Source organism: Azolla caroliniana, unplaced genomic scaffold (assembly GCF_043228905.1).
Source record: "Azolla caroliniana isolate FFs.n. ecotype wild unplaced genomic scaffold, voAzoCaro1.0.p SCAF_21, whole genome shotgun sequence".
Lineage (NCBI taxonomy): Eukaryota > Viridiplantae > Streptophyta > Polypodiopsida > Salviniales > Salviniaceae > Azolla > Azolla caroliniana.
Genome location: NW_028230456.1, coordinates 9,870,552 through 9,897,739, shown reverse-complemented (window position 1 = coordinate 9,897,739; position 27,188 = coordinate 9,870,552). Strand labels below are relative to the sequence as shown.

At 42.2% G+C, this 27,188-nt stretch overlaps 2 protein-coding genes across 2 annotated transcripts; both read left to right on the top strand.

Annotated features, from left to right (window-relative positions):
* Positions 1-15,298: 15,298 nt before the first annotated feature.
* Positions 15,299-16,019, top strand: LOC147850605 (putative pentatricopeptide repeat-containing protein At3g05240). The gene is made up of 2 exons (XM_087336276.1): positions 15,299-15,786; positions 15,836-16,019. Exons 1-2 carry the CDS (start codon positions 15,299-15,301, stop codon positions 16,017-16,019), a joined length of 672 nt encoding a protein of 223 aa, XP_087192402.1.
* Positions 16,020-24,111: 8,092 nt separating this feature from the next.
* On the top strand, positions 24,112-26,608 carry LOC147850604 (uncharacterized). The gene has a single exon (XM_087336545.1). It carries the CDS (start codon positions 24,205-24,207, stop codon positions 26,338-26,340), a length of 2,136 nt encoding a protein of 711 aa, XP_087192671.1. The 5' UTR covers positions 24,112-24,204; the 3' UTR covers positions 26,341-26,608.
* Positions 26,609-27,188: the final 580 nt, after the last annotated feature.

The following is a 27,188-nucleotide window of genomic DNA, read 5'->3' as shown; positions in this document are numbered from 1 at the left end:
AAACTTCCTACCTATGTTACAGGTTCTTCTACCTACTATACCGGTGTGGGGTTTTTCAGTAGTGTCCGGACTATCGCGTCCCCACGCCTTGATAGCCCTCTCTAAAAATCCCTTCGGCTTTCGCCACCGAGGGTCTCGCGGTTACGCTCGTGGTTCGGTCGTACCGTCAGAAACTGAATGGAGTGACGCCCATCTTGGCTTTTGACTCGGGCATACACCGAACCGTTGTCCATCACCTTCGTCTCCATGCGCGCCGCCGTGATGTACGGTTCTTCGAGTATCACCAAATGCGAGGACGTCTCCTGCACGAAGAAGTGTTGATCGATCTCAACATCGCCGATTTTCACTCGTACATTGGGATAGGCTCCGTGTAGCTCCTCCATGACGTGTGTTGCTGCCCGTATCTTCCACCCGTGCTTGGTGTTCATCGGCCACTTTCCCTTCTTGCGAGGACATCTCTTGCACGAAGAAGTGTTGATCGATCTCGACATCACCAATTTTCACTCGTACATTCGGGCAGGCTCCGTGTAGCTCCTCCGTGGCGCGCGTTGCTGCCCGTATCTTCCACCCATGCTTGGTGTTGATCGGCCACTTTCCCTTCTTGTAGAAGTCCATGGACATCAAGTTGATCTCCGAACCGTGGTCTACCAACGCCACAACCAGCTCCTGGACATCCCCGATCCGAACAGGGGTTTCCGTAGTGTCCCTAGCCCAATGTAGCCTCGAGTAGTGGCTTTCCGCCAACTCGTCCTCCAGGACCATGTCTTCTAGGTGCGTCGTTCGCACCTCCATCGGCTTCTCCGGCTTCGGCTCTGTTGTCGTGTGAATCTTCTCACACTATGTAAAAATAATAATAATAATAAAATAAGTACTTTATATTAGCTTAATGGCATGTTATAGAAGATGGATGTTTGAGAAGATAGGGAAAATAGAACTATTATTTATCCCACATAGATAGGAAACTTAAGGCCCTAGCTATATAAGCACCTTGAGACCCTCATTTTCATTTGTGCTAAGAGAACTTTGGCCACTTTGTCTTGATGGATGATGGTGGCCAAGTTCCCAAAAACCGAAACCAGTCGGTAAGCAAAACCAGAAACTGATCGGTAAGCAAAACTGAAACCGGTCGGTAAGCAAAACCGGAAACCGGCTGGTAAGTAATCCGGAACCGGCCAATAAGCAATCTAGAACTGGCCGGTAAGCAATCCGGAACCGGCCAATAAGCAAATTGGAACCAGCGAAATCGGCAATTGGATGGTGTCGAAAATCGGGCGGATTCAACAATCGGCAATGATCGAGACGAACAAATGATAGGATCATGTGGCTAATTAAAGTGAAGTGAAGAAAACTTAAGTAAAGGTTGTGTGGTTCACCCCCACCAAACCTGCACATCCACCGGTATGTGCCAATTTTGGTGAGGCTCCAATTTTGATTACTTTACTTTTTTATCGATGTACCCGAATCGCCATTGCCATCCGATCCACCATATTCTTCGTTCTGTCTTTGCATTTCCATGACCGGTTGTGATGGCTCTCTTTGCTCCTCTTGACAATAATGCTTCACTCCTTACGCATGTGCCACCTTCATCTCGGCCATCTCCTTGGTCATCTAATTTTCTCTTATCATTCTTTCTTGTTCCATGCATGTCTTTCAAAAGCCTTATCGAAATACTATTCTTGAGTACTCTAACAATTCGTTCTTTAGCGGCATGCTCTCCTCTAGGTGCTTAAGTGACCACACTGCATGTTTCTCACTTTGTCCACTTTCTTGGTATACTCTTGTTGTGGAATTGACCATGACTTCTACGCTAGTATTATCCTTGTTAGATTTTGTGATCACATCTTTCGTATCCGCTTGGCCTACTTGGCCCACATCTTTGCTTTTTGAGGTTTGCTTGGTCTCTTTGTCACACACATTTGCTTTTGTCTTCATGCTTTGCTTGACCTCTTTGTTGCACACATGGACTTTCGTCATTTTGCTTTGCTTTACTTCCTTGTTGCACACATTGGCTTTAACCTCTTCTTCCTTGATAACCATTTTAATCGGTTTTGGTTCCATTATAAGATTCTCTTTGGCCTCGAGTTTCACCTTTAATTTCTCATATGCCTCCTTTATGAACACCTCTATGTCGAGTAACATCGAACCTTCCCTCTTCAAGCTATCTTCTTTAGGTGGTAGTTTATTGTTGCTTCTTGTACTCCTTTCACCATCCGTCATGGGTTGTGTTGTTGCCGATGAGAATCTTGTCTTCCTCTTATCGTGAAGTCGACATACTCTTTCTACTTTAGTCCAATCTTCTATGAGGCCATTTGCACCATCGTCATCCTCAAGTCGGATTTCAATGGCATTCCTTTCATTCCGATTGATTGACTTCACAAACGTTAGGACTTTTTCCACCCCCACCAATCTTTGATCCCGCTTAGAGAGTTGTGCAAAGCGACACTCGAACTCAACGAAAGCATGCATGGCACTTTGGTGGGTCTTTATGATGATACCCATTGGTCGAACTCATATAGTTTACATCTCTTCGGCTCTTTGTATCTATATGCCTCCATGAGATATCCTCCTACCGCCTCGATTCACGTCGGGTTCAACAAAGATGTCGCGAAAATACGACGAGGACATGTGAACTTGAGGCAGGACCTCGGGGCCTCCGATCGGAAGATATCAGATTCGTATGATTATATTAAACAATTAATACAAAATGAGAAAGATTCACAAATTTTATTAATAAAGGGAAAGAAAGATTACAATCAATCTCAAGATTGAGATTACAAAAAGTTTAGTTAATGGAGATTACTAGAGTAATAGATAAGAGGAAATTAAGATATGGATTCTATAGAAAATTAGGGTTTTTAGCTTTGATAAGAGATTATGGTTTATGAGTTCAATAGCTTCCGTATGGAAAATTAGGGTTTATGAGATATATGGCTTCGATAAGATAAGAGAGCTAAGAAGGAAAAGAAAAATATAAATATGGAGAGAGTGTATATGAGTGTAGGAAAAAAAAAATGGAATATATATGGAGTTCCCTGTTGATCATATGCCTCTCCACTTTTTGTTGCATGGCCTCTAATTTTAGTTGCATAGTTTTTCTTTCAGTTGCATGGCTTTTTAGTTACATCTATTTTTAGTTGCACGGCTTTTTCTTTTAGTTGCATGCGACTGTCCACACGACCTTTACTTTAGTTTTCTTCACTTCACTTTAATTAGCCACATGATCCTATCATCTGTTCGTCTCGATCGTCGCCAGTTGTCGGATCCACCCGGTTTCCAACACCATCCAATTGTCGATTTCGCCAGTTCCGATTTGCTTACCAGCCGATTCCGGATTGCTTACCGACCAGTTCTGGATTGCTTACCGACCGGTTCTAGATTGCTTACCGACCAGTTCCAGATTGCTTTCCGGCCTGTTTCGGTTTGCTTTCCGGTTTAGGTTTGCTTACCGACCAAGTTCCGGTTTTGCTTACCGGCCTGTTTTCGGTTTTGCTTACCGGCCGGGTTCCCGTTTTGCTTACCGACCGGTTCCCGTTTTGCTTACCGACCGGTTCCCGTTTTGCTTATTGGCTGGTTCCAGTTTTTGGGAACTTGGCCACCATCATCCATCAAGACAAAGTGGTCAAAGTGCTCTTAGCACAAATGAAAATGAGGGTCTCAAGGTGCTTATATAGTCAGGGCCTTAAGTTTCCTATCTATGTGGGATAAATAATAGTTCTATTTTCCCTATATTCTCAAACATCCATCTTCTATAACATGCCATTAAGCTAATATAAAGTACTTATTTTATTATTATTATTTTTTTTACATAGTGTGAGAAGATTCACACAACATTCACCCCCACCAAACCTGCACATCCACCGGTATGTGCCAATTGTGTTATTGAGTTGCATCCTGTAAAAAGTAGTGTGCGGAAGCAAGTATGAAGACCGAACAGAAGGCAGATCAGGTTTAATGGAGAGCTTGAGCTTACGCAGTATACGCAGGAGAGACAGAGAGAGTGAGAGAGAGAAAACACAAGAACTATATTCAACAAACGTACTCAATCTTTATTCACCACTCTATACATATATGTGTTCAATGAACACTTTTATACAAGTCCTAGAAGGATTGACAGAAGTATTGACAGTACTTCAATGCTCATTGAGAGCTCCTACACTAACTCCTAAATATATTCCTCACGAAATATCTTTCCTAACGGCCTCCCGGTTTACGCACCGATCCGGCCCTACCTACGCACTGGTCTGCGTACCAGTTTACGCATTCGGCCTAACCGATCGGTCCCAACCGATCCGGTCCTCGGCTTCTTCTGCCGATCCGACCGATGTTGAGCTTGTCTCTCAACACTCCCCCTCAAGCTCAACTTGAGGCTCTTCGGGATCTTTGGGCTCACAGCTCCGGTTCCTCCTGGCTTCACGCCTCGCTTGCGCTCCTCGACCTGTTCGACTCCGCGCGCTTCGACCCTTCCGATCGGCTTTTTCTGCTCATGTGGCCCTTATCAGCTCTTCTGTTGTTGCGGTGTTGACGCTTCTCCTGCTGCCTTTTCTTCTGTTTGGGCCTCAGTTGATTCAGCGTATCTGAATCAAACATCTGAACCGACTCGGCTACCTCCGATCAGTTTTCGCTCTCGTCCAAGTTGGCTGTCTCCAACTTTTCTTCGGTCTTCTCGCCCTCGATGGCGTCATCTTCCCCATGCGTGGTTGGCTTCGGCTCTCTCCTTCGGTTGTTTCCCTTATGTCCGCTTCCGGATTTTTCCGCGGGTCCGCCCTCGGCTTCTTCAGCCGATCCGAAGTCGAACTCGACAACCGAGTCAACCGACTCGGTGTCGCGGTCTCTGCTCCTTTCTTATTGCCTTGCTTGGTCGTTCGGGACTGTCCTCCCCCTCAAGTTTGGCACGTCGAGGTGACGCAATCCAAGCGCACCTGAGAATTGCCGCAACTTGTCCAGACCAAGAGGCTTGGTGAAGATGTCGGCAGTCTGCCGATCCGTCGGAACATACTGAAGTTCGACTTCAACGGAAAGGACACGCTCACGGACGAAATGGTAGTGCACCTCAATGTGCTTGGTTTGTGTGTGGAAAACGGGGTTTTTCACGAGCTGGATGCTGCTGAGGTTGTCGTAGTAGATCGTCGTCGGATCTGACACCTCCTCTTGCAGGTCCCTAAGTAGCCGCTTCAACCATATGGCTTCGCATGTCGTGACAACCGCTCCTCGGTACTCAGCTTCAGTGCTCGACAGTGCAACTATCGGCTGCTTCTTACTGCTCCACGCGATCGCGGCACTCCCGAGGGAGAACGCGTATCCGGACGTGGATCAGTGATCGGCGGCGTTGCCAGCCCAATCAGCATCGGTGTAGCCGACTAACTGTGCGGCTACACCGGTCCGATATAGTAGTCCCCGGTCCTTAGTGTCGTTGACATACCGAAGTATGCATTGCACACACTGAAGGCACACACTGACTGATCACTCCGACCGGATAACTGAGGTCGGGTCGGGTGATGGTCAAGTATATGAGGCTTCCGACAATTTTTTGGAACCTCATCGGGTCGCATACCTTTCCCGTATCGGGACGAAGCTTGACGGTTTTGTCCAGAGGAGTCGAGACGGACTTACAGTCGGCCATCCCGAATTTGAAGAGCATTCTCAGCACGTAATGACGTTGGCTGATCAATATGCCTTCGGGGGTACGGATCACTTCGATCCCGAGGAAGTAATGAAGGTCCCCCAGATCCTTCATGTCGAACGATGCCGCAAGCTGGTGCTTCACGCGGTCGATTTCACCTAGGTCGGCGCCGGTGATGACCAAGTCATCAACATATAGTAAAATACTAACCGGTCCGAGTCGACCTTTCCGGATGAACAGGGAAGAGTCCGATTTTGACGTGACGAAGCCCATCCGACGCAGTTGTTGCGTGATCTTCGCGTTCCAGGCACGCGGGGCTTGCTTCAGTCCGTAAAGGGACTTCTTCAGTCGGCATATTGTCGAGGAGTTCGTTCCGGAGTGAAAACCGGGGGCTATACCATGTACACCTGTTCCTCAAGGTCACCTTGCAGGAACGCATTCTTTACATCCATCTTATGTAAGTGCCACCCCTTCACTGAGCAAAACACGGACGGTCGTCATTTTTGCGACCGGTGCAAACGTCTCATCGTAGTCGATGCCGTGTTTCTGCGCGTAGCCCTTTGCCACTAGCCGAGCCTTGTACCGGTTGACCGAGCCATCGGTGTTGTACTTGACGTAATCCAGGGAGAGAACACTGGGCAGCAGTGAAGTGGATACTTAGGTACCTGAAAGGCACCTCGGAGGTGTGCCTAAAGTATGGTGTCGGAAAACCTATGCTGGAAGGTTTTATCGATTCGGACATGTCTGGAGATACTGACTCAAGCCGATCCACGTCAGGGTATGTGATGACCTATGCAGGGCGAGCAATGTCGTGGCAGTCACAACTGTAGAAGTCTGTAGCCTTGTCGACTACAGAGGCAAAGTATATGAATGATCATTCATGTTTCATTCATTCCCCATAAGGGGTTAAATAGTACAAGAGGGCGTAGATACATAGGGGTGTAAGCCCCATTGAGCATTCATACTGGACACTCACTCACACCTCCTCGTATCCATCCACATGCACACACGTGTGTATGTGTTCACATACGTATAGACTCACAACTACATTTATGCCCCCTACACATACACAACAACATCATGATAACATTCGACCCTCGCTCATCACACTTGACTCTCCGTACATCTCGTACGGGGTAACACAATATGGCACGCTCGTGGGAAAGTGCATTGCACGTCGATCCCACATGCCTTGATGATGATATTTCTTCGACCGGAACTTCCATCGGTCCTTTCATTGATCGACTCCCTCGATCGAAGTGCTTGACTCGAACATCTTTGTCGGTCAGCAAATCTTCCGCGACACGAACATTCTCATTTTGTCGACTTACGAACTTCGTAAAATCATTCGGGTCGTCAAAAATATGTTGTATGTATGTGTGTTCTTCCTTTAATTTTTGTGTGGGTTGTCGTAGTCGATCACGTCCATTTCTTTAGGTGGATAAGTTTTTAAATTTAGGTATTTTTAGCCTCAAATTTTCTAAACGAATGACAATGCCCTTAGGTTTTGAAAACTGTATATGTACCCTTATGTTTTTATAAAATTATGTACCCTCAAGGTTTTTATAATTATATTCGATACCCCTATCTCCTTTTTCCCCCTCTCTTTTCTTTCTTTCTTCATTCCTTTTTTCTTTTCTGTTTTGCCTCTCCCGCTCTTTTCTGTCTGTCCATCTTTTTCCTGTCTCTCTTCTTTCTCTTCTTGTATGCGGATCTCGTCTTGTCTCTGTCAGAGACAGTTCTTGTTTCTCTCTCTTCTACGTCCTTCTCGTTCACGATCCCTTCTCCTTCTCCTTCTTCTTCTTCTTTTTCTTCTTCTTCTTCGCATTTCTCTTCTCTCTTCTTCTTCTACGACCACCACTATTTCTTCGTTGTGTGTCCATTGCTTGTTCTATGTCTGTCCATTGTTCAGCACATCCAATCACCGCCACTTCATCCGACAGCCTTCTTACAATCGGACCGCCGGTTCGGCCGCTCTAGCCATTGTCTGGCCGCTCCCTGTCGTCGTCTCTATCACCGTCTTTGTCCAAAATGTCTCTATTTCCGTCTCTAGCTCCATTGTCGTTGCCGTCTCCATCTATTGTCGTTGGCTGACTTCTCTATCGTCGTCAACGGCCTTGTTGGCCGAGGTTCATTGCTTGGCTGCTCTATTCGGTCTTCATACAGATGACGTTAGACTGCCGTTGTGGCCGTTGTTGTCCGGCCATTCAGGCTCTCCGGCTCCTATCCGGCCGCTCCCGACCATTCTATGCGCTCTGACTGTTGTCTGGTCAATTTGGCCGCTCCGACTGTTATCCGGCCAGTTTGGCCGCTCTTCATTTTCCGATCCGGTAGTCCTATTTGGCCCATTTCGACGTGTCTATAGCCGTTGCTCATCCGTCTCTGTTCGGGCCTATCTGGACACTCCGGCCGCTTCTCCATTTCTGTCCCATGTCGCCATTCTAGTTGTTATCGATCGTTCTTCCGCTCCTATCCGGCCACACCGGCTTCTCTTTTGCCATTGTGCGGCCACATTGGCCACTTTTGTGCATTCCGGTCGCTCATCCGGATGTCTGTCCGTTGTCTTTTGGTTGTGTGTCTGGTCCGTTTTCTCGGTCATCTGTCCGGTTCTTTCCTACCCGTTTTGTTTTGATATTGTGTAGTCAGTCGTCCATGTCTTTTGGGCATTGTCAGTTTATCTGGCCGTCAATGTCTCGTCAACGACAACGTCTCCTTCTCTGTCTACGTTGGCCCTTCTATGTTAACCAACTTTGGGTCTGGTTCCGATTCCGGTTCCGACTCTCTCTGTGTTGCTTCGTTTGGAACCATCTCTTGTGCATTCTCTTGCCAGCCTCCGCTCCACACACTGCGTCTTCCACTGCAGTCTCCGGGTGGGCTTCTCTTTCCGGTCGTGCTAGCGTCGGTTCCCTCTGCGTCGCTGTTTGTCTAGCCGTGCATCTTGCACCACGCATTCGAAACACAAACATTGTCGCTAACCTCTTTCGGAACCACGCACATTGACACATTGACTCGCACAAAACATTGTTTCCATTTCTTGTCCACTCGCACATACTTTCGCCGAACATTGTCGTCGTCATTTGCACGGTTCCGCCATTTCTTGCACTTAGTTGCTATGGCTTGCCCATCCGCGTATCATTCTTCGACTCCGTCTCCAAAGGGGGGTTGCCTTAGTGGTCGCCAAAAGGTGTTGTATGATTTTAGGGTTAGGGTTAAGGACGATGATAATCATGATAAAGATAGACATGGTGGTTATGATGATGATGGAGAGTATGGGATTGATGGCGAGAGAGATCATGTGCATTGAGAATCATTGCGGGGTGGGGGGTGGTGCGTAGAATGGCTCCACCCCCCTCCCAAGGGGATTCAACGTTGAGGGGGAGAGAGAGAGAAAGAGAGATGACAAGAGAGAGAGAGAAATGATCATTCATGGCATCAATAGTACAAGAGGGGGTAGATACATAGGGGTGTAAGCCCCATTGAGCATTCATACTGGACACTCACTCACACCTCCTCGTATCCATCCACATGCACACACGTGTGCATGTGTTCACATACATATAGACTCACAACTACATTTATGCCCCCTACACATACACAACAACATCATGATAACATTCGACCCTCGCTCATCACACTTGACTCTCCGTACATCTCGTACGGGGTAACACCTAGCCAAGAATGCGGCATACCACTCCCAGACCAAACACATACAGAGAAGGTATCACTAGTTGCGAGAGAGAGTCGAAGAAGGAGAGTTTTCCCTTGTGAAGATCCATACCAATGACAATGGATCTAACATGCTGACGAAGAACCTACCTATGGACAGACTCAGAGTCTGTCGACAAAATATAGGACTGACTGACTCTCCGTACATCTCGTACGGGGTAACACCTAGCCAAGAATGCGGCATACCACTCCCAGACCAAACACATACAGAGAAGGTATCACTAGTTGCGAGAGAGAGTCGAAGAAGGAGAGTTTTCCCTTGTGAAGATCCATACCAATGACAATGGATCTAACATGCTGACGAAGAACCTACCTATGGACAGACTCAGAGTCTGTCGACAAAATATAGGACTGACTGACTTCCTCCCTCAGGAGTGAAGGGGGAGTTTGTTGGGAATATGTCCCTCTAGTGGGAGGAAGAACCGACTGATCGGAAAGCCGATAGTCGATGACAGGGACGATCCGACTGTACGGAAAGCTGACAGTCGAAGAGTCGAAAACCAGTGAGTCGATTGTTTGAAGATTCGACTATTATTATTATAGTAATAATAATGATGATGATGTGCGGAAACAAGTCCCTCCAGATGGGAAAGAGAGAGGAGCCAAGTTGATGAGTGACGGTTGAGGCCGAAACCGGAATCGTGTAAATAGCCAACTCAGGTGACTATACTTGTAAATAGTCTAAGTGTATGCCCCATGAGGGCTACGTATGTAAATAGACAGAAAGTTGTGTAAGTATATATACAACTAGGGCAAACTTTATGAGTGTGCAGAAGTTGTTGTGTGCAGAACAGTAGAACGATAGAGAGTGAGTGAGAGAGAGTAGCATGAGCCGTGCCATAGATGTGTGTGTAACAGCAGACGCGAAGAGCCCTGTGCGGCTGATACACTCGACATAGTGTTGTAATCATCTTTGTATTGTATATCCACTATACTATAGTAAAGAATCTGTTCACCCGTGGCTTTTTTCATGTTTTAGGGTTTCCACGTAAATTTCTGTGTACATCTGTTTAGCTTGTCTTTCTGGCATTTTTCTTGTGATTCGTATTTCAGCACGTAGTTCGTTTATTGTGATCTAATCCACATCGATTTCTCGACAGTAGACTGGGTGCGTAAACCTGTACGCAAAATATGGTTGTGGCGGTGTTTAAACCAAGAGGCCATTAGAACGTTATTCCTCGTAAGGAATAGTTTTGGGAGTTAGTGTAGAATGCTCATTTATGAGTGGTCAAGTACTGGCAGTACTTCTGTTAGCCCGATAGTCAGGGCTTGTATAAAAGGTGCTCACTGAGCACGAAATATGTAGAGAGAATATACAGAGAATTATAATTTGAACATAGTTTTGTATTTCTACTCTCTCTCTCTCTCTCCCTCTCTTTCTCTGTGATTTTTGTGTTTCACCGAACTGTCGTACTTCCGAACCGTGTACTTTGTGTTCTTACGCATACGCTTCCATGCACATATTCTTTTACAGTCGGGAAATCGGATGATGAATTGTGGAGTTTTCTTGTTGGGTTCCTGATATACCTTATAAAATTGCCCGACGGTGAAACAGGCGCAGAAATTTGTCCTGCAGGGCTTGAAACATGGCGAAGCTACCCGGAAGATGCTTTGCATGCCATCTCGTCATGGGTCCTTCCAAGGTCATGCTGAATTCTACAATTTTTTATTGATCTACTTCTGCTTCCGTTAGTCGTTGTGAAACATGGTTGGCTTCTCATGTTTCAAAAAAGGTGTATACGTGTGCTTCCACATCGGGTTCATCTCTATATTTGGGGTACGTGTACAGCATGTTGTCATTGTCTACCGACCGTCCGGTGGTGGCGTAGGTACGCGATCGTCCTTCTTCTCTGATTTTCGGTCCGGTAGTGGCGTCTATATGCGATCGTCTGTCTTCTCTGATTGTCAGCCCAGTAGTGGCGTTTGTACGTGATTATTCTCTTTTTCCAGTTGTTGTTTTGGATTCTCCTCATGTGTTAGTGGTGTCAGTCTCATCATTTCCGACTCTGGTGTGTGCTCGGATCCATCTTCGTCTAGTTCGTTCGAGGTATCGTGACTGGAATGGTAGTTGGAGTGGACGTTGTTTTTCGTTGTCAGACTCCGACTCAAATGCTGAAAATGTTTCCGTGTCCCCAGCGCTTGTGGCTAGGGTTTGCAGTATCGATTCTATATCGCGCAGACTTCTCAAGCTGTTGCCTTCGTCTAAATGTCCCTGATTTTGCAACCAGACTATTTCCTCTACAACCCGTTGAATCTCTTTGGGAAAAGACTGATCCTGTCAGATCTCCTCTACCGCCTACCGGTAGGCCTCCTGCCTCCACAGTCTCTCGGCTAGTCTCCTCACTCGTTTGGCAATTGGGTTGTTTGTCGGTCTAGTCATCCATTCCTATCGTTCGCTACACTTTGCAGGAATCGTGGTCACCAAAATTGTGTTTACTCTGGGTTGGACTTAGCCTCAAACACAGGGTATCCATTCCGAAACACTTCACCAAAGCAGTGGTTAAGGGAGGGATGTTATCCGGCTATCCGGTTCTGATCCGACTAATTTCGGTTACTTCCGGATTGTTAAGACACGGCAGATTAGTTATAACATGCATAAGATTAACAATTGAAGCGCAGAATAGAAAGTACACAGAGACCCAATAGAATTAAAACCGAACACTAATCTCTTATTACTTCCGTTAATTAAAAACAATTACATCGATTTCGGACCCTTTTATAGACATCCGGTAGCAAATACAAAACAGTGCCTTACCAGTAGTGCCTACATTATTGGTTTTGAGGATGAACATTCTTCCATCCCGACGCCCTTGTGCGATGATCAGGCCTTCCTCCTCGATGAAGCATCCGTGGTGAGTAAATGAGACCTGCATTCCTTGATCCACAATCTGACCGACCAACACCAAGTTCTTGGTTATCGTCGATACATGCAGGGCGTTCCTCATGATTCCCTTCTAGCAGACATGAATCAGAGGGACATCTCCGATGTGCTCAATGGGATGTGGGGTGTCGTCTCTAGTTTCGACTACCCCTGCCTTCTCCGGCTTCTCTAGAAAGGAGAACCACTCTTTGGGCTTTGTCATGTGGTTTGAAGCTCCAGAGTCCACGTACCAAACTTCTTCCAACTTTGAGTCGGATGCAACCATTCAGTTGGCCTTATGCTTCATTACGAGGGTCGGTCCTAACCCGGCTGCCTCCGAGCCTCCGGCGAAGTGCGATTGGTGACGCCTATCTATGTCCCTCCGGCTTTGTCAGAATCAACCCTCTTCTTCCAGCACTCACTTTCTCTATGGCCCTTCCAGCCACAGTACCAATTGTCTATCGTGGCCTTTCCTTGCCGGCTCTCGGCGCCGCCTTGACTCCCCCTACTTTCGGAGGGTCCAGTACTACTATCGGCACCATCTTTGTGCCTCTAATTTTGCTCTTGTCGGCCGCTTGCATTTTGCGCCAATCCGCCTCGACCGCCATGTCCACGTGGCCTCTCAACCTCCATGTACAGCATCTTGTTGTATGTGTGCGTACTAATCGACGCACCTGCGTGGTTCTCCTCTACAAGGAGCATCAACTGTAAGTCGAAAAATGAGGGCGTATTCTCCCTTGTACAGACCACTATTCAGAATGCTTCGAACTTTGATGCCAGGCCCCTGAGACAAACCTGCACCATCTCATCCTCCTTAATGGTCACGTTGATAGAGGCAAGGGAGTCGTAGATCTCTTTAATCTGGGCCATGTAATCGGCCACCGACATGTCTTTTTGTCAGACGTTGCTCAACTCTTGTCATAGTTGCAGCTTTCGGGTCGTGGTGCTTGCGGCAAAGACCTTCTTCAGGTTTCCTCAAGCTTCCTTTGGCGTCTTGGCGTCCCGGATATGGCTAACCACTTGATCGCCAACACTGAACGCAAAGTACAACATCACCCTGCTTGTCGCTTGTTCCCAAGCCGAAAAGTCCCTGTGTGCCACATCAAGTGTTGTATCGTTAGCTCCGTCGACATAACTCCAGTAGCCATGCCCGAGCAAGTACCGGTGCATCTTGTACAACCAAGGTGCGCAGTTGGTTCTGTCGAGCTTCTCCATTGGGAGAGAGCTAGCCATTCCTCTGTCCATTCTTCCCTTCTTATTCTTTGCCAGGTGTTAGGGTTTGTCTATTGAAATCGTTTGTCGGTAACAGAGGTTCTCAACCCTTGCGCTTTGATACCATGTAAAAGTGAAAGTGTGGAAGCATAGATGAAACCAGCTAAGTTGGATAACAACAGAACACAAAGATGAAGGTTTAATGGAAGCTTAACATAGTATGTGGGAGAGATAGAGTTAGAGCAGAACAAAACTCAATTTTCAAATTACTCAAAAGACTCTATGTACCTACAACTGTGCTTTACAACACTATTTATACAAGTCCTTGAACGACTAACGAAAGTACTGACAAGTAATTTAATGCTTGTACAGAGCATCAAACACAGACTCCCAAAAATAGGCCTACGTACTAGGCTGTCATAGGCCTTTAACGGACTACTGGTTACAATATGATCTGGCTCCTGGTTCCAGACACCGATTTGGTTCTTCGTTCCGGACTCCGATTCGGCTTTGGTTTATTCAACCGATCTGGATCCGGTTGAGCTTGTCCGCTCAACAATTTGTAACGGTCACCTCTTGTACATATATAAACCCCACCCATGGGGCATAATGTAATAGAAGACGTTTCCCCTCTCATTTTCTATGTCTGTTTCTCTCTCCCTCTCTCTCTCTCTCCCTCATGCATAACCCCCTTGGGAGGGGGTTGGAGTTGTTCTTGGCTCCACCTCCACCCATAAACAACCATATGTCTCTATTTATAGGATTATTAGGAGTATTCCTGAAGTTTCTAGAATGTTCCAAAGTAATCTAGAATATACATGAATTTTTCCTAATGAAATAACAAATGAAAGTAATAATTTATGTATTACAATGGTTATCTTAATAGTATAGCCTTAACCTGTGTACCATAAGGTCACGGGTTCAATTCTTTTTGAGGCCATATCATGATAGATAGAGCGTGTTTTTATGCCGACCATAATAGGCAACCTCGTGTATTCAACCTTGGACAGAAGGTATTTCTACGTGTACCTCATAATTGTAAGACATTGTCTAAGCGAGCCCCACGGTTTTGTGGACCTTTTACAGTCCTCAAACACATTGGGTCATCAACCTAACATCTCACTCTTCTTGATGGTGTCAAAATCCATCCCGTTTTTCATGTAAGTCGTCTAAAAGAACTGCTTGGTTTTGGTGACAATACGGTTACAATTGAAACTCTAGTTACTTCTAAAGATTTAGCTTCTAAACCACATGTACCAAAGAGAATTCTCAATATTAAAATGAAAATTTTGTGTTCTAAAATAATCCTAGAATTTAACATTAAATGGATGCTACATGAGAACGAGAAAATACTCTTAAAACTCACTTCCCTAACTTTTCATTGCAAGAGTGCAATGTTGTAAAGAGGCATGACCATAAAGTATCCCTTGGTAAGTTATACCCTAGAATTTTACACACAAGGATAACGTGTGAGGGTTAACCAACTATGTAAAGAAGGGAGGATTTGCTTTTAATCCAAGGAATTGAGACAACCCATAAGGACCAAGTGTGAACTTGCCTACAGGCCTTAGGTCTAGCTATAAATATGAGGCCTAGCTACCCTCATTTAACACATCATTCGACTACGTCGAGACTCTAATCGTGTGGTGAAGAGACTCTTGTAGCGAGTGTGCCAGTACCAAGTACGACTCGATGCCACGGCGATGGTATGGGACGCCGATCAAGGCTCAAGTCCGTCTTGATCCCTTCACTCGGGGGTGGTCGGGTGGATCGGCACCTTTTTTTCTCTCTCTTCTCTTTATAACTATCTTATATTTCCTTATCTTATGCTTACATTAGGATTAAGCTCTAACACATTGGTTGTTAGCAAAGGCCAAGAAATGGATGTGGTGATAACAAACAAAAGGTTATTTGAAAGTAATGTGATTGTTGGAATTGCCTTGCTGAATATGTATATGAAATGTGGCTTCCTCGCAAAGGCACTCAATGTGTTCAAAACACTTCCATTACAGAATATAGTCTCTTGGACAACACTAATTTTAGGATATGTTGAAAATGGGTGCTTTCTCAATCCTTTAGCTTTGTTTTGCATCTTGAAAGTATGTGGACATACATTGGTTGTTAGCAAAGGCCAAAAAAAGGATGTGGTGATAACAAAGAAAGGGTTGCTTGAAAGTAACGTGATTGTTGGAACTTCCTTGCTGAATATGTATATGAAATGTGGCTTTCTCGCAGAGGCACTCAATGTGTTCAAAAGACTACCATTACATAATATAGTCTCTTGGACAATAGTGATTCCAAGATATGCTGAAAATGGGAGTGGGGAGGATGCTCTTATAATAATGGCACTCACGCATGCATTCAAAAGGTATATCTTTGAAGGTCGTGGCATTTGTTTGTGTCTTGAAAACATCTAGATGTATTCTAGCAGTAGAAAAAGGACAAGATGTGCACAACACTATTTGTAAACATGGTTTGGAACATGATCTTGTAATCAGTAATATGCTAATTGTAATGAATGCAAAATTTGGATTACTTGATATTGCTCAAGTAGTTTTTTACCATGTTTCAGATCGATCTATAGTCGCTTGGCTATACTGAATTTCACAATTGTGATACGGTATTGGATTGTTATAAATATAAAAAAATGCAACATGTTCGTATCTCTCCATCAATCATTAATTATATTTGCTACTTGAGATCATGTGGCACTAAAATATCCATAAATTATGGCCAAGAAGTACATATGGAGGTTGTGATGAAAGGGTTTGAAAAAGACCATCTTATAGGAAGCACCTTCATTGATATGTATGTTAAATGTGGTTGCTTGGCAACTACACAAAAAACATTTAGCACAATTATGGTTTCAGATATTGTCTCGTGCAATGCATTCATAAGAGGCTATATAGACCATGGATATGTCGAGGAGGTGTTGTATTATTTTTGAACAATTGCAAGATAAAGGAATCATTCATAGAAGCCATCCAAGAAGTGGTGGGTGCATGGAGCTTATGATAGTTGACGTAGAGTCATGAATGATAAATATTGAGCTCATTCATGTGACCTTCTTGACAACCAAGAGATGTCTATTGTAGAACTTTGTTGATTTCTTCTTTGACGAGGGTGGCATAATTGAGGATCATTCTACATCATGATTGTTGAACATGGGTGAACTCATTATTTAGGTGGATTATATGTTCGTAGAATCTAGGATCCATTAAACCCTTCATGTGCCTATAGGATTAGGCGAAGACATCACAATCATTGCTAATAAGATTTAGAAGTGCCTGAAGAGCGGCATGTTGAGGCCTTTTGGAGACTGTCTTCGGTTTTGGATCATTCTCCATGCTAAAGTTTACTTCTTCCAATTCAAAAATTGATTTCTTGATGTGGCATATGCAAAGGGACAAACTTGCAAAAAAATGGTAAGTTGTACAAAGGCTTGGCATTCTAGTTGAAGTAGTCAAGCAATAAAAACTCAGTGAGTTGTAATCATCTCCAACGAAGGGGCTTCTAGTTGAAAGTGGATAAGTGGTGATGTGAAAGTGTATTGTCATATACATTTTGTTGTGGCTAGGCATCCATGCAAAGATACGTACTAAACGAGAGGATTCGTTCTATTTGTGTGTGTGTGTGTGTGTGGAAGAGGTATATATATGTTACCCAATCAAGAATGAGACAAAAAATGGAGTTACATTCTATCAACTAATCTTACGACACCTTAAACGGTTTACTATGCCATAAGATCCTCATTTTTGTAGTAGGGATAACAATGTTTCTTATATTGTCATGTTATTTTAACATATACACTACTTTTAAGAAGAAAACAAAAAGAGGGATTAAGTATAGGCACATACATCTATATGTGTATGTGTGTAGAGATAGAGAGAGAGAGAGAGAGAGAGAAAGAAAGATCAATATTAGGGGGTAATACAGAAGATGTACACGTGTTAGCTTATGAAGAATGAGAAACGAAAATCGTACATGTGGATACCCACACACACACACACAAAGGAGAGAAAGACGAAGGGAAAGCGAGAGAGAGAGAGAGAGAGAGTGTGTGTGTGTGTGTGTGTGTGTGTGTGTCATGAAGAGATAAAGGGGGACATAGATGAGAACATATGGCTATATTATAAATAAGTGGTGGTGCATCATTGTGCAAGCATGGTATTGGTTTTGCAATAAAATAAATTTGGCATTGAATATTCAACATCCTCATAACACTTTTTAGCATCAAATAATTAACATAACAAACATCAAATGGTGACAAAAAGAATTACATAGTTTCATTGCATTTTTCGTCGGTGTGTATGACATCTTCTGGCATCTATACTGACATCTACATAAATTAACATGTTCAACAATGATAATAGTTTATTGAAAGATAGTGACATGTCAATTTCATATGCATTATGAGGTGATGAATAATAATATTACACGTTGCTAGATGACTTAGCCATCATCATATGCACATTTGTTATCACGTATTCTTATGAGTTATGTTGATTGTTATCCATGAATTATGCTTATATTTGTCGTACTAAAGATTATTCATGTACATGAGTATGAGAGATGTGAATTTGATCTTATTATAATTTCCATTTAGGTTTATTATTCTCAAGTTGTAAGCCTTAACGACGAAACTTCAATGTGAAGAGAATAACAACCTTTACCGAGCATAAAGTTATATTATGCCTAGATTAAACAAAACCTTATCTATGGTGATCTAAATCATTAGTTTCCAGCAATGGTCGTCCTCTCCTTTTCTTGAATCAATGGGCCTCCACATAAGATGAAACTATCGAGCGCCTTCTGTGGTTTGTATATAACATTCACAGCTGTAAAATTTTATAACTAATGGAAGGGGTTTTTTGTTTTGGAAAAAAAAAATCATTACTTCCCCATCTTTTTGGAAGAACACATCCAAATAAGCGTATTGATGGATATTTATTTGGTGACCAAGTTGGTGGTAAGCTTTGGAACCCATTTTGGTGAGTTATGGAAATCTATCATTTGTGGTTTTGTGAGGTGTATGTCCCATCTATGGACCCCACCATGGCCCATGCACAACCAATGTATGACTCATCCATTCAAGATCCATTGAAGCCAATTCATTAGATTCGACCATGCTCCATTGGCACACCCACCTAAGAAACAATCCCATTTCCTGTTCATTAACGGTGAAGATTACGTCAATACTACACATGTTTGCATCCCGATAAGAAGAGAGTTTTGAAAAACACATGAAATTGTTAACAATTCTCTCCATGCCTAAAAATTGTCCTCTCCCATCTCAAAGTTTATAGCAAAAGAATTGTTGGGACATTGCACTTTAGCATGTTATATCTTGTTTTCTACCTTTGCATTGACATAGAAAGAAATCTACAATGCCATATGTATTTCTAGCACCAAAATATTAGTGTGCATTACCTCAAACCACAAACATGAAGATTTTTTTATCATGAAACTCATTATCCAAGACTTTGATACATAACCTAAAGGTTATAAAGTACAAACTTAACCATTTAAATATGAACATGTTTACAAACTTTGAGAATGTAGGCAAATAAATCTATAAACAAATGTTTATTAGATCAAATTGATGAAGATCTCATAACCAATTTGTTTTATGATGTATAAATGCAAATACTTTTGCATTGTGTTGTCGCATGTAGTGTCATGTATGCTTTATATACATATATGTATATATGTAAGAAACAAACTCCCTTGAAAACTCATTCGACAATCTTGAACTTTGGGAGGTTTGTTTTTGGTTTTTGTTTTCCATCACTTTTCCTACTTCACTCGAACCAAAAAAAAAGAAAATTTATTGGTTTTGTACAAATAGTAAGTATAGAAGCATGAAATACTACAAGCTCTTAAAGATGTTTGAAGTTGAATGGATATGGAAGCTAAAGAAACTCATGTAGAAGCCCATGGGCATGAAAGGTAAAAAGTAAAAAACCCACTGTGTATAAACATTTCAATAGTAATAGGCATTTTTTGGGCATTTAAATTTACTTCTAAAGACCCAACAATGTTTTCATTGCATTGAGTTGAAAACCTTTGCTCTTGCTTGTAAATGTACTATATAAAGTGGACATCTTGACATCAGTTCCCATCTTTAGAAGGTGGATTCATCCCACTCTTGATGTATTGAAATGTCCTTATATTTATTGATGAGCATCACTAACTCGTCTTTCTCTTTCAAGCAATGACGTGTGAATTGTTCTTTTTCAAGTGACTTACGGAGATCAATAACAACTTTGCTTTTTCTATGATGCATGCATTCTATCTCAATGTTCTTAGTTCCAAAGTACTCATGGTTTGAATTGGTACATGTAAATGAAGTGATTGGAAAATTGACAAAATTGTCCTATATGTGCATATTACAAACATGAATAATGTAGCAAATGATTTATGGCTAGAGCATGTCCATGCTTGTAGGCTCTTCTTTCTTGTTGTGTTCATTATACAAATAAACACGCAAAATGGTGGTAGTGGAATGCTTGAAATTGTTCCAAATCACCCATCTTCTCCCTAGATAAGAAAAACCACAATCGTCCTTTATCAATTGAACTATGTGCATGTAGAATGAAGGAAAAATGTACGTCATGAGTCACCTAGAGCAATGATGGTACGAGGACTCTTAAACTATACTATGCACTACACCCATGCTTGTATTGCTTTCTCTAAATATTGATGCTCAATTCCTTGCAACCCTTGTTAATCATTAGACTAGAAACGTTACCATTTTCATTCTCCAATAGTAAAGCAAACACCTACCACCATTTCACACACTACATTGCACAAAAATAGGAAATATGATAAGTCATGACATTATATGAAAAACGATAAAAAATCTACGAAGCGCAATGATTACACAACAATCATAATAAGTTTTTCCCATCACCAAGTTATGGACGAGAAACCTTGACCTTATTGGGCAATCTTATCCAAGGGCTTGAACCAAATACTTCCATAAAATGAATAACTATCTACTTATAACTTCTATGTTTATTAAAAAGGAGTGGTAAGTTGAGGCATCTTTCACGCGGTAAAGCATATGTCTATAGTATATACAATGCATTGAGTGCATATCTACATCTAATTACATGTGTTGATGCTACACCAAAACGACAAACTAGTTTCATAGACCTTGAAGAGTTCATAAATAGGGGTGTTTTGAGTTATTTTATACCATTTGTCCAATTTTTGACTAATCCAATATTAATCACAAGAACCTATATTTGTATGATTGTTGTTTGTTGTTTACCTATGGGATATAAAAGTTTAATCTAAAAATAACATGAATACCTCCTTGTATATTATATGCGGTTCTAATATCAATTATAAACGCAATTTTCGATAATATCAAAACAACCCCCTAGTCAAACTATTGAAAGGCATAGAGAGCTTTCTCTTCAACCAAAAATGTAAAAAGTAAAGTTAAGGCAACTTTATTAGCATATTTTAAGGAACCAAATTCTAGAGTAACTTAATCACAATGTAAGCTAACTATAATTGGAGCTAGCTAATCAGATTATCATGGAACTTACTTAGGCCCATGTAATTAGATTACAATGCAACCTAAGTAAAAAATGTTAAGTCACATCACCATGCAACTTGATAGTATCAAACTAATGAGAACGGATGCAAACTTAATCATATGCATTCTTTCTTGCTTTTGCTTGGAGTTCCACCATTCACCTTTACTTTTTTCCCTTTTTACTAAGTGACGAGAGAGTATCCATTACTCGATTACTCTTCTTGTGGTTTAACAAGGGGTAGTTTTGATATTACGGAGAATAATGAGAGTAAAATGGGCATCACTCCATATAGAAGGATGGTATTTATGATATTTTCCCTAGTTTAATTGCTGGTAATAATATTATAAATATAGTTATACATCTTATCTATCTCATATGGGATTTTCAAAATGAACATCTGTAATTAATGCAATCCATTGTCACAATTGTTTCCTCTGTTGTTGATTGATTCAATTGTCAAATCTCGAAAATGGATGCAATTTTGTAACTTTATTGAGCAAATGAGATGTGATACAAAAAGGTATTGACTCGGATGACCATAATGAATAGTTGGTGCCCTTTACCTTTGAAAAGTAATGCAAGGACAAGAAGATACATTTACGCCTTTTGGACAAAAGTAGATCATGGTATGGAGACACCAGTGTGTAAATCACTAGAGATATCCATTTATTGACCTGACTTTGAACATATCACTAGAACTATTGGTTTAACCTTTAAATCTCTTGGGAATGTAATTTTTTAATACGACTAGAACTTTAAATCATCACTAAACAAGTTCATTATGTGCCCAATGCATTGGCGATCATCTAAGTATATTTATTCTCAATTGTTGTCACTGTCGAGATATTGGCGTTGATCGTGTTTCACTAAGTGCATACTTTTATACCTACTCATTGACATGTTCATTGTATGTTTGGATGAAATCCATTTGGGTAGGCATGTTCCATAATCAACCATTGATCATGTGTGCTACATAGCCAAAGGCACACAAATGAACAACATTGAGATAGTAAATCAATGCATATTGATAGTTGGTTGTCCTAGAAGGCCACCTCAAAATTTCTAGAATATATTGGGATGTTCTTTGTTTTCAAAACTACTAATGGGTAGTTCCAATCTCCTCCAATTAAGTATCATCACATGTCTCTAAAATATCAAAATATACAAAGGTATGTTCCAAATTGATTGATTTGTACTGACTCTACTGTGCAACCAAACTTGTTAGTAAACTAGGCCTCCAACATTCCACACACAGCCTAGTTGATGTTATGCCGTATTTTAGATCATCTAGACGTCCTCGATGTTAGCCAATACAGAAAACAAGTAGGGGAAAAAACCCACCCTAGGACCTAGACTCTAGGTTCAAGGAATAGCCTAGATTTGTGTCTTTCATACACATCATAAACATGGTTTTATTTGATTGTTACTATTTCATCTTTTCAAGTTTGATCTTTGGAATGTGAAGGATCATTTATTAAAGCCTTTTAGATGTACAAAACACAACTATAAATAGATACATGCATTATATTTCTGGAGCATACAAGACCTCAATCAGTGGGAGAGGACAAGAGTTGGCCAAGGAGAAGACAAAGAGAAATGTGTAGAGAGTGCATGCATGAGAAACGTATTGCCCAAATAAATTTTTCCATGTGTAGGTACATTTTGAATGTCTAGACATTAAAGATCTTTGGCATATTAATCATGAGAAGTGTGAATTGTGATGCAGGACCTACAAAATACATTCAAGGCCAACACATTCTCTCGGTAACTTTGGTCTATTCACTATGGTGAGAAGAAGCTCCATCAAATATTTTAATTCAAATAGTGAAGCCTAGTAATTGTATGATCAAATAGTACGGAGAAACCAAAGTTGGAACCTCCATGGTAAGAACATGTAATTAATTGGATAGAGCCTTGGGGATATGGATTGGTTCAAATTTATGGACATAATGATGTCAATTAAAATAGATTCTTACATTGCAAGTGATTTGTCAATAAATAAATTCATGGGTTTTCTATTCAATTTGTGCCATTATTGAGTTCACGGCTTCGTCTTTAGCCAAACTTAGCTTGACGTGTGGAAATTTCTCCCATCCTTGGTTGCGTTGCATCCTTGTAGGTTACATGGGTCACTAACTAATTCATATTTTGTCAATTAACGAGGAGTACAGTAAATAGTAGGCTCGTAAACTATAATGATAGAACCTTACAATTCTGAGGTCATGTCAAGAAAGTAGGAAGGCTTGTCTCCATATATATATATATATATATATTACACATGATTATGCGAATGTATTGTCTCTTAGAAAAAGAGGATTTGAAACTTTTGTTTGGAGACTCGGAGAATTCCCAATTTAAACACTCTCCGACACTAAAAAATAATTCGTTACAAAATGCAGACTATACACACAATTCGTGCATTTGCGAAAATCAGGCTAGTGTGAATGGCAAGCATCGAACAGTTGATCGTGTATGCCCATTTTTGCAAGCTATACACGATAGAGTGAACATCAAACGCCATCGACGAGATCGTGCACTCAGTAGTGATCAAAGAAGGAAGAGAGGAAAGGGGTGAACTCTGAAGCCGAAGTTTAGGGTCTAGGAATATGTCCCCATGTTGCAAAACAAACAAATGGCAAGCTATATATATAATGCGGAATGCGGACAAGTGAGAGATAATAATGTACGCGAGTATATATGTATTAAAGAAGGTGGAAAGGGCGAACGCCTCATGGCTCGGGTAGATAACATATGTACATACATAGTGTGGAGGAGAAGCAATAAAAGAGGTTAAAAAAAAAAGAGGCACCAAATGCTCACAAGTTGTATGTATAGTTTGTGATAGATAGAGATAGATATATCAAGTGTGAAACCACCCTCCTTGCCTCCTTCACACAATCTCTAGTAGGTATGATACATATTGATATTAGTATACATTTCACACAAACAGTCACTCACTCACTCTCTCTCTGTCTTTCTCTCTCTTCCCCTGTTCCAACTAGCCCCCCCCCCCCCCCCTACTCTTTCTCTCTCCTCCCCTGTTTCACACTCAGAGAAGATCAAAAGGAAGGGAACCCCCCTTTTATGATGATGATGAATCGATGATGATGGAAATGTAGCTAGGTCCTGCCTCCACAAATTGGATTCCCTTATTATTATTATTATGATGATGATGATGATGATGAAATTGTAGCTAGGTCCTGCTTGCCTGCACAACTTGGATCCTCACTCAGAGAATGAACAATTTCCATGGATTCAACCAATTCTGTAGCAAGCACCCGCACCACATGTCTGTGGGTGTGTGCGGGAGCTGTGTGAGGGAGAGGCTCGCCTCCCTCATCGACTCCATCGACTCCTTACCTCCTCCACCTCCACCTCCACCTCCACCTGATCCACCATTGGTGCCCAATCTTCCATTAGCAGAAGAACATGAAGAACATGAAGAAGAAGAAGAAGAAGAAGAAGAAGAAGAAGAAGAGAAGGAAGGGGATCCTCCTCCACATTCTGGCCATGGCTTCCATGACATGTTGGCTTCCCTGCCCCATCTTAAGCTCACACCCCGTGCCAAAAAGGACCCCCTCAATCATCATCATCATCATCATCATCATCATCATAGTCATTATAATTCAGTCCACCACAATGTAAGTAATGCCACATTATCTAGCAGAGATGTAGCAGAGAAGTGCCAGAGAAAGAAGACCAGCACCAGCACCAGCACCACGGGCGCGGCCGCTACGATGATGATGGCGATGATGAGGGCGCCGAGCTCCCGAGGGAGCTTCGCGTCCGAATCTGAGCTAAACATAGAGACCTCTTCTTCAGCTACTCACAATACTCCTCATGTGGGCAATTATTTAACAGCTACACCTTCCCATGCCCTTGTGAATCATGTCAACAAGAAAAGCTCTAATTCATGGTTCTCTTCCATTAGCCATGTGCCCACTAAGCCTAAGCTCCTGAAGAAGCCCATTCACAGTGATAGGGACTCTGAGCAATTAGTGAAGGTTATGAAGTCTCCTGCCCCTCCTCCTCCTCCTCCTCCACATCATTCATGGATCTTATACTCTACCTCTAACACAAAGGCTCAACAACAACAGCCAGAGCAAGCAATAATTGGTAGCAAAAGGGTAAATCATCATCACAAGGCAGATCTAGAATCCATATCAGAAACCAACCACCTCAACATTAGCGTTGCTAATCCACTTACACATCATCACAACAGCAACAGCAACAGCAACAGCAACAGCAACGGCAACAGCAGTAATTCCTCTTCATGGCTGTTATCTCTGTTTAACCGACGAAAGAGCTCTAGATCTAGCTCTAACCGGCACACGAATGGCGCGGGTGGGGCCGACGTTAACGTTAACATTAACATCAACATTAACAAGGTGCGAGGCGAGGAAATCGATAGAAGTGACGGATCGAGAGTAACTCCCGACCACCACCACCACCATGAATCGCCATCATTCCTAGCCAATATGGAGAATGTTGTGATTGAAGGGATGATGAGCCCAGCTCCTAATAATAAGTGGGATGAATTGGTACAAGCCAAACAAGGTGTGGGCTACATTCCCAATGTGGCATATAACAAGGTACCAAAGAAGATGAGTGAGGACCATGTAAATGGTATCATGGAAGCAAGGGGCAGCAACAATAGCAACATGAGACTAGGAGGGGATGCATCCCCAGCAAGGTCAGAGGACATTTGTATAAGTAGGAATGTCACCAATGATGGCCATGAGCTACTACAGGGGATGCCACCTCATGGTCTACAAAGGTGTAAGTCTGTCCATGTCACTAGAGGTTCCAATAGCATTACTTTTGACTTGAAACAAGTTGCCTCCTCCCCAATGAACAACAACACTATCTTGCAACAACCTAGAGACCCCAAAGGACCCAATGTCCAACCTCACCACCTCCTTCACCCACACTTTAACATTCCCAATGATTACGAGGAATACAATGCTAGCACTGATGCCGAAATCCGGAATTTCCCTCGGTCACGTAGCTGGGGTCGGAGAGCTTGGAGTAGGACCCTATCCCCTTTGTGGGGCCTAAAGAACAACAACAATCGTAAGGTTGATGCGTCTGTCGACAACGAGACGCCCACAACGACTCGCAACCACCGACGACATCACCATCACCATCGTGGGTTTCATGATCATCCTCATCTTCATCCCCATCCAGGTTCTCTTACCCCTACCCACATCTTCAATTCTAAAAGTTCTAGTGGTGCCACTATTACTACTACTTCCACTAGTAGTAGTACTACTACTAGTAGCACTAGTGTTCCAAGCTCTACTACCTCTTACCTTAGCCCTTTGAGAAGAAACAATCTTTCACATGACACAAGAATACATTCGGCACAATGATCAAATGTTGCAATTTTGGTCATGTAATTCTCTCTGAGGAATACTACTGTAAGATTGGGAAAGCTCAACATGCATCATGATGTGTGAGAACATTCAAAGCATTTAATAAAAGAAAAAACAAGTTTGGAATTGTATTCCAATGAGCTTAAGAAGAGCAAAGAATCTTTGCTTTCCCAAAGATTTGGGTTGTACACCATACTACATTTAGTAGTCGTGTTTTCTCTCGCCTCAACTTCTGACTCTAAAACATTTTGGTTATTCAATTTCATCAAGTGTCAGAATAGATCGTATTTTAATTAGTGTATAGTCATTATCGACCGGTCTCATTATTGATACCGACTACCTAATGATGTGAAGCTCACAACCCCCCCCCCCCCCCCCCCCAAAATAAAAATAAAAATAAAAACCCATATATGGCATTAGATGATCTTACTCTCAATGCAATTTCTCTCACCCTCAATGCAAAACAATATGTACATTTTAAGCTTTTGCTTATATCCACATGGTTTTAAAGATGTCGATTGGTAACCTTGAAGAGGATGTAAATGTTAGTGAAAGAGTTAGTCTCCTTTGTATTTTATGACATTTGATGAATCCTATTATTCCAGAGGATATGGATTTCAATCAAGATCCACCATTATTGCCTTATTATTTTATGGACATGCATGATAATTGCTTGAATTTCATGGTTAATGTTTGAATGGAAAGTACCCCTTTACATGTGTCTTCAGGGTGTGACATCTTTTAGGGGGAAAAGGGCACCACACAAATTAAATGCATATGTAGGCCACTTCATGCCCACACAACCATCACTATTAGTATTAAACAAGTAATGAATTATGTGTACA